Here is a 19,170-nt window from a genome sequence, read left to right on the forward strand (position 1 = left end):
TGGTTTCTCTATTGTTCAGAAACCAAAAATCAAGGGATTAAAATGTGGAGATGAACTGGTATGCAATCATAACACTATTGTGCTGGGAGGACACAAGAGGGTATATATAATCAAACGTATAATGGCCTATAACCATACGTATATAATAGCCTATTGTGCTAACATTTTCATTATCGATATCTATCAACGCGGACGACTTTTGATGCTCTCTGCCGTATGTGGCACACTTCCATGACACCATAAAATTACACCCGAGTTGATAAGTTATGCATAGACATCATGTGCATATATTGAGGGGTGGGGTGGGGGTGTTTTGTTTATTTGTCTGATATATAAACGATGCATGATGATGTAGATGATTTGATTATGAATTAGATTATTCCCCGGAAAGCACAACCCATACCTCTTTATGTTCCCTCCGCCACATATATATAACCTCCTCCCTCCCCCCTCCCCACACTCGATATCGACTCTTCCCTATTATTCCACTCCACTCTTGAGCCCCCTCTCCCCCTCCTTCCTTCCCACTTCCAATGCTCTTCCAGAGGGCTGTTTCTCTTTCTCCCTTACCCTTACCCCCTCCCCCTCACACACACATACCCTCTTTCCCTGGCGATCTCTTCTATCTCTCTCTCTCTCTATTCTCCAATAAATAAATTGAATAAAAGTTAGTTTAAACCAGCTTTCTATGATATTGATCTTCCGTCATGCGACATGCACATAAATAGAGTTGTGTATAATAGTGTTTATAACACTGAAGTCATAATCTGTCAAGTGCCTATTGTAATGTCTGTGGAAATATTTCGATGGTCTATATATTTTCACAGTGAAATCAGCTTAGGCTAATTCGTAGTCTCAAGTCAATGCTTTCAAACTAAATCAATGCTTTCAAATGTAGACTGCTTTGTTCGACTTCTCTGCTCGTGAATATTGCACTGCGAAATTTAAACATTTCTTTTGTATACTTAGAGTAGGTAACTTCAAATCAAATAATTTTACGATCCACACCACTTATAAGAAACTGAAACCAAAACCGAAACTGACTGACACAAATGTTCGGTTTTAAACAAAAGGTAGAAACAATGAGTTCGATATCTTATGATTCAAGTGGTTAGGCAGGACAATAGGAAACCACGTGACCAAAACCAAAACCAAAACTAAAACTATATATTTGAAATGAGGCAATGTGTATAAATCCCCTTTCTGTATAATAAGGTAATAAGCTAGTATATTTGTATACCAGTCTGTTAATAACAAAACGAAATGAGCATCATATTAAATATATTAAGTAAACATCTCAAAAAAAGTAATTAACCCCCCCTCCTTGTGGCAATTTGTAGCAATTGACTAAATAAGTGACTAACCCAAGATTTGAAAGTTGCAGTAAATTCTATTGATCTGTATTCAGTATAATGGAAAGAAATCTGTGTAATGATATCTGAGTGTTTTTGTATTGTTGTAAGCAACGTGGTAAGTGCAACTTTCAAATCTGGACCTCACTACATTAAATTGACCGGTGTTTAATTGTTTTCTGCGCTATCGTATCAAATGAGGTCTCAAAATGCGCAGAAATAAATTCTGCTTCCAACGCATTTTACAGATTTGAAAAATGGTCATTATTTAAGGGAGGTTAGTTACTTTTTTGAGATGTTTATATACACTTTGAAATTTACGTGAATTTGAAGTGCAGAGCTCCGAAATCTAGCTAAGTCGGGTGGTGTGAAATTATGCTGTGTGACACCCTCTGCGTGATAGAATTATATTCATAAAACATTGAATTTAACAGATATATGGGCAGGCAACCTCGATTTATCAGCATTTAAAAGATACGTTAATTAACAAAGATAAATAATCAAGAATACAAATGACAATTTAACAAGTAAACAAGCCTGAAATCTTAATACAGGGTGACCCAGAATGATCTATACCGGGAAAGATGGAATTTTTTAGGTATGAAGGGTATGTTAAATGGTCATATTGTTTTGCATTTTAAGTTCTACATATATTTAGCTTTATAAGATTTTTTAGATTTTAAAAATTGGACGTTTCTAGTAGAAGTTATAGAAGATTGCGTAAAAATGGTGAATTCTAAGTTTTGACAACGCAACCTATTTTGAAAATCTGTAACATTACTAACCGTTCAGCACAAAGTTATTTGGAAAAAGTTATGCAGGTATTTTATGTTGTGCCCTGTTCATATTTCCACTAAATAGCCGATATCTATCTATTATTTATGACGTTACAAAGCAATCATTATATGAAATTAAGGATTTGTGGCCTAATCCCATTCTCTCTTTGGCTGTAGTTTTAAATATAGTTATTGTGGTGTGAGGTCCATGTCATTTGAAATGCTTGCAGAGATCGAACTGGTTGTGGTACAGAAAAGACGGCTCCTCAATTTACTGTACAGCAGCGTGGATTTCTTTCAAAACTTACTGGCAAACCGGCAGCTATGTTGAGACGCAAAGAAGATTCATTAGACGATAGTGTATAACGTAAAGAAGTTTGACGAGCACGGAACTGTCAGGAATCGGCAGAGTGAAGCTTCAGGTGCTCGTAAGACTGTAAGAACTAGAGCGAACATTGCAGCTGTCCGGCAAGCTTTAAGGCGCAACCCCAACAGTAGTTGTCGTCGAAATGCTGTACCAAACATCCCACGTTCTTCATTTAATCGTATCGTGCCATTTTTCAAAGGTATGCGAGTCGTTTTTCATCGATTTTACATTATTGCATGCCACGCCAAAACAAATAAAGGTAGCGTGCTGAAATTAACAGAATAAGTAGGAGACATGTCCAACATTATAATGCTGGTATCACAAATAGATACACTGCCCGTCTTCTATTTTTAGTTATTTTTGTAAACACGGTACAAATCATCCTGGGACACCCTGTATGTTGCCACGTGATTTCCCGAACACATGATATGTCAACATGTGACCATTAGTCAGAATTACCGTAAATATTTGGAGCGTATTGGTGCATGGCTTGCACACAGTCGTAGTCAACTGTGTATTTCTTTACCTCCATAAAATCAATAATTCACGCTGGGAGCCAAGTAACATTCTGTCTGATTAGTGCGGATTGGTGTTTTATTTTACTTGAGAACATAAATGCAAACACATAGACGAATACGGCGCCATGATGGAGGGTCATGTGGGGTGTCAAAGGTTTTTGTAACTTCAAATACTACTTGTATTTCATACCCTGAATCTGTCACGTATTTCTTTCGTCTTATTGACAGCAAGTCATAATTTTGACGAAGGGGTGGGTCTAATTCTCAATTATAAACGTCATATACCATTATACTTTTAGTATTTGGTACTAAATGTAGGTCCTATAGCTACAAGTCTCCTCTATACCAAAATGTTCCCTCACCATAATGTCGCTATGACGTTATAATGTGAGCGCCCAGGGGCGTAGCAAGAGCCTCCGGGGCCCATGGACAAGGAGCAGTACGGCCCTTTTGATCAGGGCGGGATTTACCTTTTTGGGGCCCTGGACCAGGTCAAAATTCACGTGCTCACGTGCCGAGGAAGACATGATTGTGCACTCAGTCAGTGGCCAAGTTTTGGTTTACGTATAATGCGGATGCATTGTAGAGGGGGGCTAACATTTTTTTTAATTCAATTCCAGACTATTTTAGCCCCAAATCAACACGAATTTTGTTATTTGAATGCACGCGAAGCGCAGGAAATGCACCAAAAAATCCCGGGCCCAGCTGGCCCAATGCTAAACCCAGCCTTGCATTTAACATCTCCATTATCAGCCCTTAATTAATCATTTTCGCTTTAGTGCTCGGGGCCCCGAAGCCTCGAGGCCCATAGACTTCGTCCACCATGTCCCCCCGCTTGCTACGCCACTGTGAGCGCCCTCTTGTAAATTTGGGGAATTATGTTATAGGCAACATTTTTTCCAAATTTTCGCCTAAATATAAAAGAAAATTACCATTTCAAACACATGTTTGGGCGTAAAGACTCGCATTTCTTTATGAAAGATGAAATATTAACCCCGCCCCCCCCCCCTACCCCCGCCACCCTCCTTCGTAGTTCTGGTGTTAATATGTGACAGATGAGGTGTCAAATGGCTCAGACAAAATTAAAGCATACAAATAACACACTTTTCCATCTTAAAAAAAATATTTTTAAAAACAAATAATACTTTCTGAGTATATATTCTAGGCTTGTATTAGATTACATTTGGTGTTTTTCCTGATTACATTGATAAGAAATACCACAATTGAGATAATACATATTAACAAATCACAATTAGGACAAATAAATCTTGTCTATTATATAATTTTCTAACACGGGTACATTTAAGATACTCTTTTTTTACGCATTTTACACATTTTATCACGCATTTTACACGTTTAAATATACTTTTATATGTGAGATATTAAATTCCGCCAGGAGCAGCCTCACTAATTTTCAAGTTTCCGACCCCGAAATTTTAAGAGAGAGAATTAGTTACAGCGATCACGGTATGTAAATTTTAGAAACTTGAAAACACGGGTTGAAAACTTGATGGGAAAATAGAATGAAAGTGTACTCAGAAACAAGAATGAAAGTGTACTCAGGGAGCTGGACGTATCATGTCAGCCAAATTTTCCAGTTGAACAACAAAACTAGGATTTTATGCTCTTTGCTTGGCTCAATTTTTACGGGTCATGCGGACCCGTTCCGTAGGACATTTGCGGGTCCGTGCCTACTTTCACGGGTATTTGACGCATTATTTCAGGGTACCTTTCGTGGATCCCTAGGTGAGGTCACAAGAAAACAATTCGAATTCCATTTCGATTGCGAATGGCGGGCCGTCAAGGTTTGGCGAACTGACCAAAAATGGGAATTTAAAGGCTCCAAATGACAAAGTGCTCTGTTTGATGAGCATTTTCTTCTTAATTGAATAATTTGTGACCCTCTTGTTGAATGTGGTCACTCACTGGCTGTCTCTGAAATGCCTAATGCCAAAAAGATACATTTCTGACTTTCGTTGGGCTTTGGGGGGCAAAATCGGTACTTCGTACTGCTGAATCCAAATACTTTTTATTTTGAAGAACCCATGATAATGTCACAGAGCACTTATAGGTCCTAATTATGTTCAGAATGGATTAAACATGTGCCAATGTCTATGAGCAGTTCAAAAAAAGAAAAATTTCTAGACCCCCTGCAGAATGTTAGGGCTCCCTAGAGTGGTTCAGCCACAAATCGCACTTAACATCGGCAGATTTTGACCCATAGTAACTTTAGATGTACACCAGATATGCATTTCTAGTCTTATAATTATACAGGTGTTGAATTTTCTATAACATAATGGAAAACCATAAAAGGTATCATGCCCAGTGCATGAAACATATCATTGATTGATATTTGGATCCGTGAACAGATTGAAAATTCAAAATTCAAAAAAATATACAAAAGCTGTTTAAAGGAGGATTTCGTGATCCTAGCATTCTCTTTTTATGACATTTTTCAGTAGATATCCACAAAAACAGCTTATACCCAAATTTCCAATTTCCAAAGGTTTCCAGTGGTATGAAAATCTCAACGATTTTTGAAAAAAGTGGGGGTGAGGCTGTGGATCACGAAATGCCCTTTTAAATGTGCAAATACATAAAGTATGTTTGATTCGGGTATTTAAATTCCCACAAATCAATGTTTCAAACGGTACATTCTTTCAGGGTAAGGTTGCGCCAGTCGTGTACTGCTATTCTTGGTAACAATTCAATTATTCAGCTGCTGAGTATTGCAAAGTTATTAGATGTTTCATCACAAGTTGCTATTACGTTTAGTGACCTGTAATACGACCAAATAAATTAACAGGAAAAGAGACAACTGGGGATTAATAACAAAAAGTTACCATATTGTTTCTTGCAATGCAAGAGAAAAGACGAAGCAACCTGTTGGTTTTATTCAAGGGATGAAATCAGAACTCGACCGGTGGTTGACCGGCGGTTCCGGTCGGCGGTTGAATCGCGTTCCGTTGTTTAGAATAGAAACTGGCTCCAACCGAACGTAACCGGCTGGAACCGGCTGTCGACCGCCGGTCGTGTTCTTATTTCATCCTCAACATATTGTTATCGCGGAGGAGAGGTCAACCGCTACATGCAATGATATCCTCTCTTCTTTTCTGCATGCTCTTATTACATAATATAATATGACATTAATTAATGTCAGTGAAGTTGTTGCCACAAATATGTTTCCCATCGCATGTCAAGGGGAAAAGCAATACATAGCAGTAATTGTTTTCGTCTTTGCACCGAATCCCCCCCCAAACATGAAAGCTTACGCCCCTTGATAGACTCGCTGCTTCAAGCGTTACCTGCCTCGAACATCACAACGGACACCGGAGCATCACCTAGCTCACTCATTGGCTATATCGTGCATAGGATGATTAAAATAATTAAACAGTAAAATGTATTGTATAATTATATTGGATTTAAAACTGTAGAATATTAGAATCAACATTTAGTTTAGAGTTTGCATGCTTTAGTTACATCAGACCTATTTAAAGACAGACTAGGAAATGGGGGCAGTAGAATAAAAAACAAAATAACAAATAAACAAACATGGAACTTTATACTGACCTGAAATAGCTTGCACTGTAAGCAAGTATTCTGTTTCCGGCGTTATTCCCGGTAATGTTAATTGTCGGTCTTCTGGAGCAGCTGTCTTTGTGGTCATTGCATCACTAGACCCTTTGATCTTATACTGGATGAGAAAACCCGCAATTTCGTCGTTTTGTTCCTGTGGCCATGTCCAATATATAGTGATAACATCACTAGGGGATTGGATCGTCTTTGAAACTAGCTGGGTCGTGCCTGTAAAAGAAAAAAAGCCTAGATGGCACAGCTGCGTTTGAACAAACACGAATATCTATGCCCGTGACGTTCACCTTAACACCCCTAACCCACCATGACACAAATAAATCAACCATGACACCTCAACCCACCATGACACCCATATCCATTAACCCAGTATAACACCCCTTAATCCCTAGACCGCCTTCTTTAAAGTACTGCAAATAAAAAGCACCCAATTGTTACAATGTAGGTCTAAGCTTTCATTATTTTGAATAAATAACCGAACTGAAAATTTGAGCATGCTAATCAGCTAATTCAAAACCAGCCTAATCAAAAAAATAAAGATACAGTACTCATGCTTTGCAAATTTGGCATTTTGACCCCCCATGTAGATACACTTTGGTTCCTCATGAAATTTGCCACATTTTGGTATAAATGTCGATATATTTTGGATAAGATTTGGCATATAAGCTAATTGAGCTCATGTATATGACTTAGGGCCACGAGGCTGCTTTATTTGTAGAGATACCACATGATACATTTGGGTATGTGACCTGTGGAGCCGAGACCAAAGTAATTTTTGATCTTTGAATATTTTGCTGCATGTCTCAGTCGAAGGGCAGTTTATCTGCAAGATCCTTTCTATTGTTTTGTTTAATAGTAGTTTTCTACTTTTTTTCCCATTATCTAATTATTTTAGTCATATCCATTCTTTGCACATTTTTATGACCTGGTAGACTTCAAGAAAAACTAATGGACCACACAAGAAAAGAAAACCATCAGAATCACAGAAATTGCGTTAGACCAAGGTCACCCTATGGCATATCTATAACAATTGTATTTACCTGGTATCGGGTCTGTTATGGCATTAAGCGAAATGGTCGAGATCCGTAAAAACACATCTCCTCTCATCACCCCTTGCAACGTTATCATTCTTGCATCTGCCGTGGCAAACACAATACACCACGGATCAGTCCCAGATAATCTATATTCAATCTGAAAACCACCTACTGGAGACTCAATTGGCCACGTCCACTCCACCAAAAACGTATCATCAAAATTCCTCACCCATCCTTCATATAAGACAGTCGGATCTGTAAAAGGAAACGAACAAAAATAATTTAAAAAATATATCAAAACAAATATCGTCTGTTTTGAAACAGACAGCCAAACAGAGAGGATGGTTGAATGAAAAAGAATTTTGTAACTTGAAGACCTGAGCGCAAGAAGACCGTAACTCCACTTGGCCCCTCAACATGTATATACTAAAGTTACGTATAGTTTCTTTGGGTTTTATAATGTTTAATACATGTTCCAGGTTGAATACATCATGAAAGGTTGTGAAAGATTTGTTTTGGCCCCTGAACATGTATAAAACATTACTGAACTATACGAAACTACACGCAGCTTTAGTGTATACATGTTGAGGGGCCAAGAGGACTAACGGTTTTCTTGCGCTCATGTCTTCACTTATTGTTTCTCCCCGTTTGGCTCTCTGATCATCTGATCTGAAAGAAAGACCCTATTCTCAATTTCTTTACTAAGTTATTATTCCCCTCTGTTTCACTATCTGATATAAAGAAATAAGCACCCGCCAAATAAAATCATATTCTTTATTAAGTTATTGTTATTCTCAGCTTCAGTCTCTGTCACGAAATGAACCTCCATTTTTATTATCAATCTTATCCTCCTATTGAATTCTTATCTTTGTGTTTGGCTCTCTTCTTAAATAAAGACAAAATAAAGACCCTAAACTATTTTCAATCTTTGCCTGCGTAAGAGAGTAGACATTTTTGTGCACATACCTATTTCTCAAATATTTAAAATGCACACATTATGCATTTAATAGTCAAGAGTCAAGAATTCACAATAATGTATTTTAGTTATGCTGGTAATTAGTACATAACATCGTGCATTCGTAAGTTTACTCGAACTGCTATCGTAAGAAATGCTAGCGAGACTCAATGTAGACCACCACTCCGGCCAAGGACATACATGTGCAGCTACATTTTACCTACCTGGCGTCGCTACTAATGGTGGGGCGGTTGTGCTAGTCGGCCCTGATTTGGTAAAACGATCTAACTTGAAATTTGGATATTTTGAGATAAATCCATATCATGGGTATTGTGAGGGCGCTCTTTCCATTGGTGACATCCTAAAATCACCACCATGTCTCCAAATAATGAGATTTTTATATTTTCTAAGACATAAGATCTGTTTCATAATTTATTTTATTCAGAAAGAAAAACGTCAAGTGTTCAAACTTAAAAGCTCTTTTTCTCGAAACAGCAATTTTAATTTCAAGTTCGATCATTTTACCAAATCAGGGCGTAATGTGCCGAGCGATACATATCTGTACATAAAGGTGCAGCTACATTTTACCTACCTGGCGTCGCTACTAATGGTGGTGCGGTTGTGCTAATGTGCCGAGCGATACATATCTGTACATCATACATTCCTCTCGTCCCTACTATAGTTAACATCCTTTGACTTGCTGTAGCATACTCGATATTCCACGTAGAAGACCTAGTTAATTTATATTTAATTAAAAACCCATCTACTGGAATGTCTCTTGGCCATGCCCAATGAGCAACGAACGAACCATCATAGCAATATATCCATCCTTCATAAATAATGTATGTACCTTTGAGAAGGGAAAAGCAAACAGATCGAACTTTATTTGTGGTGGTTGAGCAAAGTTGGCTAAGATCCCTCCTTTACTTTTTGCATCAGTTCCGTTCGGTTCATCCACTCTAAGTTTAAACCATAATGTGTGATTTGCTCCACGACGACGCCCTCAATTTTCTCGAATTTCTACTTTTTGCATGATTGTAAAGCCAAGTACATGTTAAATTACAGCAAAATTTAAAAAGTTGGTTTGGTAGAGTCCTGTGAGGGGGGAGGTGTCATCGTTAACTCCCCGTAGATACCGGACTAGGTTAAGTTAAACTGATTCTTGAGTACGCTAGTGTTGTGTGGCATTCTAGTATTTCAATTAAGCAATCCAAAGACCTTCAGTCTATTCAAAAAGAGCCTGTAGAAAAATCCTGGGAGGAGATTACAGTTCATATGTAAACTTGACTCCCTGTCTGATAGGAGGGTGCAACACTGTCGTAGGTTTGCTGAAGGGCTGCCTAGAAATGAACGAACACAGTCATTAATCCCTCCTACCCGACTTCAGAGCCATGGTCGCAATTTGCGTAATTCCCACACTTTTTCCAAATTCTGTGCCAGGACCGAGCGCTTTCGACTGAATCCTATCCCATATTTTGCTGATCTTTTAAATCAGTAATCTCCTCTTAGGATTGTTCTTCAGTACAATGAATGCTGTTTTTATGGTCTGGTGCAGCTGTTATAATTTTTGATTCTTTATTGGCAATATCTATTATAATTGTTTTGAAATTTAATGTATTTTGAATTTTTTCCAAAACATGTGCAATAAAATGTTAAATGTTGGTATTTATACAGCGCCTTTCACATGTGAACATGTACCGGTACCAAAGCGCTTTACATTTATTCCGCCGTCGTTAGAATATGTCAGCTGCCATACAATGCCCAAGGCATGCTCATACCTTTGGGCGGCGCTCAATGGACAGTATTCATAACAGCTCCCCATTTCACACCTGGGTGGAGAGGAGTAATCGAGATAAAGTGCCTTACTCAAGGGCACAACACGATGGCGTCGCCGGGGCTCGAACCCGCAACCTTCCGATTATGAGTCGTAGCCCGTTCCGCTCGGCCACCGTGCTCCCTAATATTTGATAAAAGTTAATATTTTTTGTGCAATTTGTTTTGATGTCTTAAAGTGTTCAATCTTTTTAATACGTATAATTGCTTTGTAATTGTACATGAAATTTGGCCACAATATGTGATAAAATAAAATAAAATAAAATACAATACCAATACCGAAAATAATTTGTCTTAAAATATCGACCAGAAGAAACTACTTGTTTCTTAAGTCTTCTATTACAAACCTGTTGTTGTCGACGGTAACTCCGTTGTTGGGGAGACAGTGGTGAAGTAGGGAACAACGGAGACTAGCACGTCATACTTTTCTCCTTCCATTAATTCCTCCAAGTTTACTGCTCTCTCATCTGCTTCCGCATACGTGACATTCCAGGTAGCAGTCCCAAACAATCTATATTGGACCTTAAAGCCGCCTACTGGATCCGTGGAACGCCAAGTCCACATTATTAGAAATGGTGTCTCATACGCTATCATCCATCCTTCTAATATAATAGGATCTAATAAAAAGAGCGTTACAATACGAATAGTCATTTTACGGAAGTTGTCACTATTTGCCCTTTGCACGGATTCACCATCTTGCTGTCAAAACGAGGTTTTCCCTGCAAACTCATGCGCAAAATGTGCATTTTTGTTTTTCGCACTTTTCTAGCAACGCGTCAGAAGACTTTTGCAAAGCGTACGCGTTAGGCGCACGCGCACACAGCACGCATTTTGCGGGTTGAACCTCGTTTTGAGATGATCGTGTGATCGATGAATATCGCATGAGCTCAAGGCCTGATAGACTACGGTGTATTGAGTGATCGAGTATATAGGAAAGTTGTGGGCGTACGGCAATCCACGTTGCCCTCCGTTGTCCATTAATGTACTTTTAGTGACTTTAGAAGCTCTGTGCGATTACGGATGTATGAATTAATATGGAAGAGGTATTAATAATAACCCTCAAGATGTTGAGAATATTGTGTTAAACATTGAGGTAAATATGCCTAGTTTAGCAAAGGTAAATGAAGGCGGCAATTGGTGTGAAATGTGTCAGTACAGTGATGTGAATATGACTTGGCTGAATAATAAGGGACGGCTTCTAATCTCAACCGCGGTTGCTCATCGGTTCCGACCAGTAGAGTTTTGAAGCCGCCCCTAAGAAATGATAAGCAGATTCATTCTGTGCTTGACACCTTGCTCTAATGAAAGAAACTAGGATTAATACATGATCGTAGCCTCGATTGTGAAATACTAGAAAAACATCAGGAAAACTTGTTTGCAATGAATTTAATCTAATCTTAATATTATTCTTAGAGATTCGTTTATCAAAAGACTTAAGGTGTAGAATAAAAAGAAATATTATCGTAGTGAATTTAAGAAAAGTGTATATGCATGACAGCAGGACCTGGTTAATTATTGTATGCTGGATATCGCAGATTTGAGAGCCGTTACGGGGGTCCTACTACCAGAGTCGACCTAAGCAAGTGAATAAGCAATATATCGGTGATGGCAAAGGATAAGTCATGCCTTAAAACTTCTTCCAGGTCGATTTTGGGAGGCCACTAAGACGATAGCCCACCAAAACGATGCCACATACCAAAGAGACTAGACACTAATATATATGTGTAAATTAATAACTTTAAATACCTTGTGTCGGGCCACTTATTTTCGGAATGATAGAGATTCGTACATCGTACGCCTCTCCTCTCATTAACAGTGGTATTTCTTTCATTCTTTCATCTGACTCGGCATTTACGATATTCCAGGCATCAGTACCAGTGGATTTATATTCAATCTTAAAGCCAGCTACAGGAATCTCGATTGGCCATGTCCACTTCACACATAGTGAATCTCCGTAACTCCTTAGCCATCCTTCATATAGAACATTTTGATCTTTCAAAGGAAATAAATAACTGTAATTTAAGTGCTTATGCTAATAAATTAACAATAACAATAATAATAATGACAACCATATTAAAATACAACATTAAAAATTCGACATCATTTCATCATCATTGCTATGAATATTTGTATGTCCCTAAATAGTTTTACCCTTGTAGAGTAAATTAGATTGGTAAGCTTTTAATCACCTGTCACTTGGTAGTCTTAAAGGAGATGCCCATATTATTATTATTATTGATAAAAGTCATCCTTATAACCGTTATTTAAATTACACATACCAGGTATTGCTGGCACGGTTGTGGTAGGGAATGTTGTTGGAACGGTTGTGGTAAGAGGCAGAACGACAGAAATTCGTATATTATACATTCCTTCCGGTATCCCCTGGAAAATAAACAGTCTTTCATCTGCCATAGTAAATTCGACAGTCCAAGTATCAGTCCCAGTTAGTTTATATTCAATCTTAAAACTGTCTACTGGAGACGTACTTGGCCATGACCAGATCACCCGGAGTAAATCACCATAGTAGTGTATCCATCCTTCGTATATAACGTTTGGATCTTTAAAAAGTAAATATCAATAGTAACGATGGTCAAAATCGATAGATCTGAGGAGGGGTATCAATTCTGGGGTATCAAAAGGTTGGGGTATCAATTCTGCACGTTTACTGGGCCCATTTACGATTCATAGCTATTCATGTAAAGGGACGGCTTCAAAATTCAACAGCCGGTTTCACCCGGTTCCGCCCTACTAATTGGACTTTAGGGGACTTTTGATGTATTCTTTAATATAGTTTTTTTAAATAAATGGTGACTAAATGTTTGCTGTTACAATTAGTGAAAGCCCTGCTTTTCCTTAAATTGATTGGCTTATTCTTGGAAGTCATGAGACTCAGATTAGGTTCACAGGTACAGCAGACGCGTCGGCTTTCTAGAAATTGAGGCGTCTAGTTGGATTTTGGGGGACTTTGATATGTTTTTGTGTTAGGTGTTGGGAGATAGATGCATGCAAAATGGATGCTGTTACAGTTGTGGTGATTTACTTGATTTGATTGGCCTAGATTCGCCATATAAATGAATAAACACAATAGAGGGTTCAATCTGCCATGCAAATTAGACAGTGTCGCACTTTTGCCGTTGGGCTTGTGAAAATTTGATTCCTAAGTCATCCGCCTACTCAACAGGAGTTCAACATTAAAACTGCCATGCTATATAATTGCTTCATTACAGTGACTCAAATGTTTATACCTTAAGGTGGTCTTACACCCCCTGATAAATGTTGTGACTAATTGGCATTGTTCTCACAAAATAACTATACACTGGTAACAAAAGTTATGTATATTATAGGGGCAACGAATCCAATTACTTCACTAAAATTTCAGTGATTCAAGACAAGTGGTTCATTATATATGTTAAGATTCTAGCGGTACCTCTTTTTCTATCATAAACCGCTTGTCTTGAGTCACTGAAAGTCTAGTGTGGTAACTGGATTCATTGCCCTTAATATACATAACTTTTGATGCCAGCGTGTTATTATTTTTTGAGAAAAATGCAAAAATAGTCACAAATTTATCAAGGGGTGTAGTACCACCTTAACGTCTTCTAGCCGTTAAGCATTAACATTAGGTATGACTGTGTCAATTTTTGTTATAATTAATAACACGGATTCGTATTCTAAAACCTACGAGTCCAAATGGCCCAAAAAACTTGATATAAGTGCGTCTGCTTTTGTAAAGTTGTTTTCTTTATTCTTCTTCCGTGACCACAAATGATCGTGCTAGAATGTAAAATTTTCGACATTTTGAGCAGGTTATTATTATTTTTCAATTTTTGAAAGAATTACTCATCTAAATATGAAATAACGTCTCAAAATATGGAAATATTATACCTGCTTCTTATTATTTTTTACATTAAACGGACCGATAAATAAACCAATACAAACCTGTTGTTGTTGATGCTGTTGTTGTTGAAGGCAACTCAGTAATGGGGGCGAAAGTGGTGTAGTAGGGAAGAACTGATATCCGCACGTCATACTTTTCTCGCTCCACCAACTCTTCCAAGTTAACCGCTCTATCGTTTGCTCCAGCATACGCGACCTTCCACGTATCAGTACCAAGCAATTTATATTCTATCTGAAAGCCGCCTACTGGATCCGCTAGTGACCAGGTCCACAATATTGGAAAAGGTATCTCATAAGCTACCAGCTTTCCTTCGAAAATTATAATTATTGGATCTAATAAAGATAAAACATTTATGCTTCAACACAAATTCCTCGCTCAACATTTGCAGGCAAATTATTATTATTAACAAAAAAGTTTATGGTTTATGGTAACAGACGTGCCGGACGTTCTACAGCTTTTTAGAAACATGTTGTGGGAAACGACTAAATTCGAACAGAATTGAGTGTTTATCATCAACTTTGTTAAATGGAAGTTAAAAACTTTTGGGTCTGACCATATTTAGCATTATTTTATTTATCGCTATACTTTGTCAAATATTGAATAAAAACATGACAATAAAAAAGTAAATTGAACACACTTTAATAATAATGATCATATTAAAATATATTGACAGTATTAAGTAATAATACTACTAACTACTAATCTACTATGAACAGTCCTGGTGAATATCTTCAAGAATATCTTCAATAATACTACTAATTATAATTTTGATTTACTATAGTACCTAAAAATTATATCGAACTTGTAATAAAGAATTAGTGAAAACTTGGATTCCGCAAACCATCATGTTTGAACGACATATATCAGGAAGGTTGCTCCGCTAAATTAAACTCCTATCGCGAACAAATTCTTAACAGATGTATTACAAAATTAACACGCAATTTTGAGCATCAAAATTGTAAAACTACTTTCAAAAAGGCAGATCCCAAATTTTCCAGATCTATATCATACCTGATACTTCGGTGGTACCAACAGTTTCAGTTTCTACTGTTTCAGTAGAGCTCAATACTTCTGTTCTTCTCGTAACGTCAGTGGCATTGAACACTTCAGCTGTACTAGATGTCTCAGTGGCGTCCGATAGTCCTGTTGTACTTGATTTTCCTGTAGTAGCCAATAGTTCTGTTGTATCAAATGACGTTGTTGCTGCTGCTGTTGTTGTTTTTGATTGAGGCAGACGGGTTGTTTTTGGTGTTGGTGGTTGTATTGATGTTCTTGATGACTCCGTGGTAACCAACAACTCGGTTGTTCCTACTTTCTCCGTTATACCTGGTGGTTTTGTAGTACCCAACAGTTCGGCTGTACTTGATATCTTTGCGGTACCCAGTTCTTCCGTTGTGTGTATAGCTTCTGTGGTACCCGGGTCTTCTGTTGTGTGCATAGTATCTGTTTTGCGCGATTGCTGTGTTGAACTGAACGTTTCTGTAGTACCCAATAGTTCTGCTGTACTTGATATCTTTGTGGTTCCCGGTCCTTCCGTTGTGTGTATAGCTTCTGTTTTGCGCGATTGTTTTGTTGATCGGAACGTTTCAGTTGTACCCAACAGTTCGGCTGTACTTGATGTATCGGTGGTACCCGGTAGGTATGTTGTACCTAATTTGTCTGTAGAACTCAATGTCTCTGATGCTTCTGGTGTATCTCCGGTACTAAATAATTCGGCTGTACTTAATGTATTCATGGTACTTGATAATTCTGCTGTACTTGATATTTCTTGGGTACGCAATTGTTCTGCTGTACTTGATGTCTCTGTGGTACCCGGTACGTATGTTGTACCTAATTTGTCTGTAGAACTCAATGTCTCTGTTGCTTCTGGTGTATCTACGGTACTAAATAATTCGACTGTACTTAATGTATCCATGGTACTTGATAATTCTGCTGTACTTGATATATCTTGGGTAGGCAATAGTTCGGCTGTGCTTGATGTATCTGTGCTACCCAATAATTCGGTCGTGCTTGATATATCGGCTGTACTCAATGATGTATGGGTACTTCCCAATAGTTCGGCTGTACTTGGTGTATCTGTGGTACGCAATAGTTCGGCTGTACTTAATGTGTCTGCGGTACTGAGGAATTCGGCTGTACGTGATGTATGGGTACTGCCCAATAGTTCGGCTGTACTTGATGTGTCTGCGGTACTCAATAGTTCGGCTGTACTTGATGTATCTGTTCTACCCAATATTTCGGTTGTACTGGACGTATCTGTGGTACGCATTAGTTCGGCTGTACTTGAGGTATCTGCGGTACTCAATAATTCGGCTGTACTTGATACATCTGTGGTACGCAATAATTCGACTGTACTTGACGTATCGGTGGTACGCAATAGTTCAGCTGTAATTGACGCATCTGCAGTGCTGAATAATTCGGCTGTACTTAATGTATCAGCGGTACTCAATAATGCGGCTGTACTTGATATATCTGCGGTACTCAATAATTCGGCTGTACTTGATATCTCTGCGGTACTCAATAAATCGGCTGTACTTGGTTGATTTGTGGTACCCAGTATGCTTGTTGTATGTAATGCGTCTGTAGAACTCAATATCTTTGTTGTTATTGACGTATCTGCGGTACTAAATAATTCGACTGTACTTGATGTTTCCATGGTACTCATTATTTCGGATGTACTTAATGTATCCGTGGTACTCAATAGTTCGGCTGTACTTGATGTATCTGTGGTACTCAATCGTTCGGCTGTACTTGATGTATATGTGGCACCCGGTAGGTATGGTGTACGCAATTTCTCTGTAGAACTCAATATCTCCGTTGTTCCTAAAGTATCACCGGTAATAAATAATTCGGCTGTACTTAATGCATCGATGGTACTTGATATATCTGCTGTACTTGACGTATCTGTGGTAAGCAATAGTTCGGCTGTACTTAATGTTTCTGCGGTACTCATTAATTCGGATGTGATTGATGTGTCTGCAGTACTCAATAATTCGGCTGTGATTGTTGTATCTGTGGTACTTAATAATTTGGCTGTGCTTGAGGTATCTGCGGTACTCAATAATTCGACTGTACTTGGTGTATCTGCGGTACTCAATAATTCGACTGTGCTCGATGTATCTGTGGTACTGAATGATTCGGCTGTGCTTGATGTATCTGCAGTACTCAATACTTCGGCTGTGCTTGATTTACTCAATAATTCGGCTGTGCTTGATGTATCTGCAGTACTCAATAATTCGGCTATGCTTGATGTATCTGCAGTACTCAATAATTGGGCTGTGCTTGATGTATCTGCAGTACTCAATAATTCGGCTATGCTTGATGTATCTGCAGTACTCAATAATTCGGCTGTGCTTAATGTATCTGTGGTACTTAATAATTTGGCTGTGCTTGATGTATCTGTGGTACTCAATAGTTCGGCTGTGCTTGATGTATCTGCAGTACTCAATAATTCGGCTGTTGTTGATGTATCTACAGTACTCAATAGTTCGGCTGTGCTTGATGTATCTGCAGTACTCAATAATTCGACTGTACTTGGTGTATCTGTGGTACTCAATAGTTCGGCTGTGCTTGATGTATCTGTGGTACTCAATAGTTCGGCTGTGCTTGATGTATCTGCAGTACTCAATAATTCGGCTGTTGTTGATGTATCTACAGTACTCAATAGTTCGGCTGTGCTTGATGTATCTGCAGTACTCAATAATTCGACTGTACTTGGTGTATCTGTGGTACTCAATAGTTCGGCTGTGCTTGATGTATCTGTGGTACTCAATAGTTCGGCTGTGCTTGATGTATCTGCAGTACTCAATAATTCGGCTGTGCTCGATGTATATACAGTACTCAATAATTCGACTGTACTTGATGTATCTGCAGTACTCAATAATTCGGCTGTGCTTGATGTATCTACAGTACTCGATAATTCGGCTGTGCTTGATGTATCTGCAGTACTCAATAATTCGACTGTGCTTGATGTATCAGCAGTACTCAATAATTCGACTGTACTTGATGTATCTGCAGTACTCAATAATTCGACTGTACTTGGTGTATCTGTGGTACTCAATAGTTCGGCTGTGCTTGATGTATCTGTGGTACTCAATAGTTCGGCTGTGCTTGATGTATCTGCAGTACTCAATAATTCGGCTGTTGTTGATGTATCTACAGTACTCAATAGTTCGGCTGGGCTTGATGTATCTGCAGTACTCAATAATTCGACTGTACTTGGTGTATCTGTGGTACTCAATAGTTCGGCTGTGCTTGATGTATCTGTGGTACTCAATAGTTCGGCTGTGCTTGATATATCTGCAGTACTCAATAATTGGGCTGTGCTTGATGTATCTGCGGTACTCAATAATTCGACTGTACTTGGTGTATCTGTGGTACTCAATAGTTCGGCTGTGCTTGATGTATCTGTGGTACTCAATAGTTCGGCTGTGCTTGATGTATCTGCAGTACTCAATAATTCGGCTGTTGTTGATGTATCTACAGTACTCAATAGTTCGGCTGTGCTTGATGTATCTGCAGTATTCAATAATTCGACTGTACTTGGTGTATCTGTGGTACTCAATAGTTCGGCTGTGCTTGATGTATCTGTGGTACTCAATAGTTCGGCTGTTCTTGATGTATCTGCAGTACTCAATAATTCGGCTGTGCTCGATGTATATACAGTACTCAATAATTCGACTGTACTTGATGTATCTGCAGTACTCAATAATTCGGCTGTGCTTGATGTATCTACAGTACTCGATAATTCGGCTGTGCTTGATGTATCTGCAGTACTCAATAATTCGACTGTGCTTGATGTATCTGCAGTACTCAATAATTCGACTGTACTTGATGTATCTGCAGT

At 38.4% G+C, this 19,170-nt stretch overlaps 1 protein-coding gene across 1 annotated transcript; it reads right to left on the minus strand.

Moving 5' to 3' along the window:
- Positions 1-4,039: 4,039 nt before the first annotated feature.
- On the minus strand, positions 4,040-17,337 carry LOC140162642 (uncharacterized). The gene is made up of 9 exons (XM_072185919.1): positions 15,336-17,337; positions 14,366-14,656; positions 12,706-12,984; positions 12,173-12,418; positions 10,774-11,043; positions 9,186-9,443; positions 7,645-7,893; positions 6,584-6,817; positions 4,040-5,792 (listed from the first exon to the last, which is right to left on the minus strand). The coding sequence occupies exons 1-9, from the start codon at positions 17,275-17,277 to the stop codon at positions 5,785-5,787; spliced, it is 3,777 nt and encodes a 1,258-aa protein (XP_072042020.1). The 5' UTR covers positions 17,278-17,337; the 3' UTR covers positions 4,040-5,784.
- Between the last annotated feature and the right edge of the window lie 1,833 nt (positions 17,338-19,170).

The sequence above is a fragment of the Amphiura filiformis genome, chromosome 10 (genome assembly GCF_039555335.1).
Source record: "Amphiura filiformis chromosome 10, Afil_fr2py, whole genome shotgun sequence".
NCBI lineage: Eukaryota > Metazoa > Echinodermata > Ophiuroidea > Amphilepidida > Amphiuridae > Amphiura > Amphiura filiformis.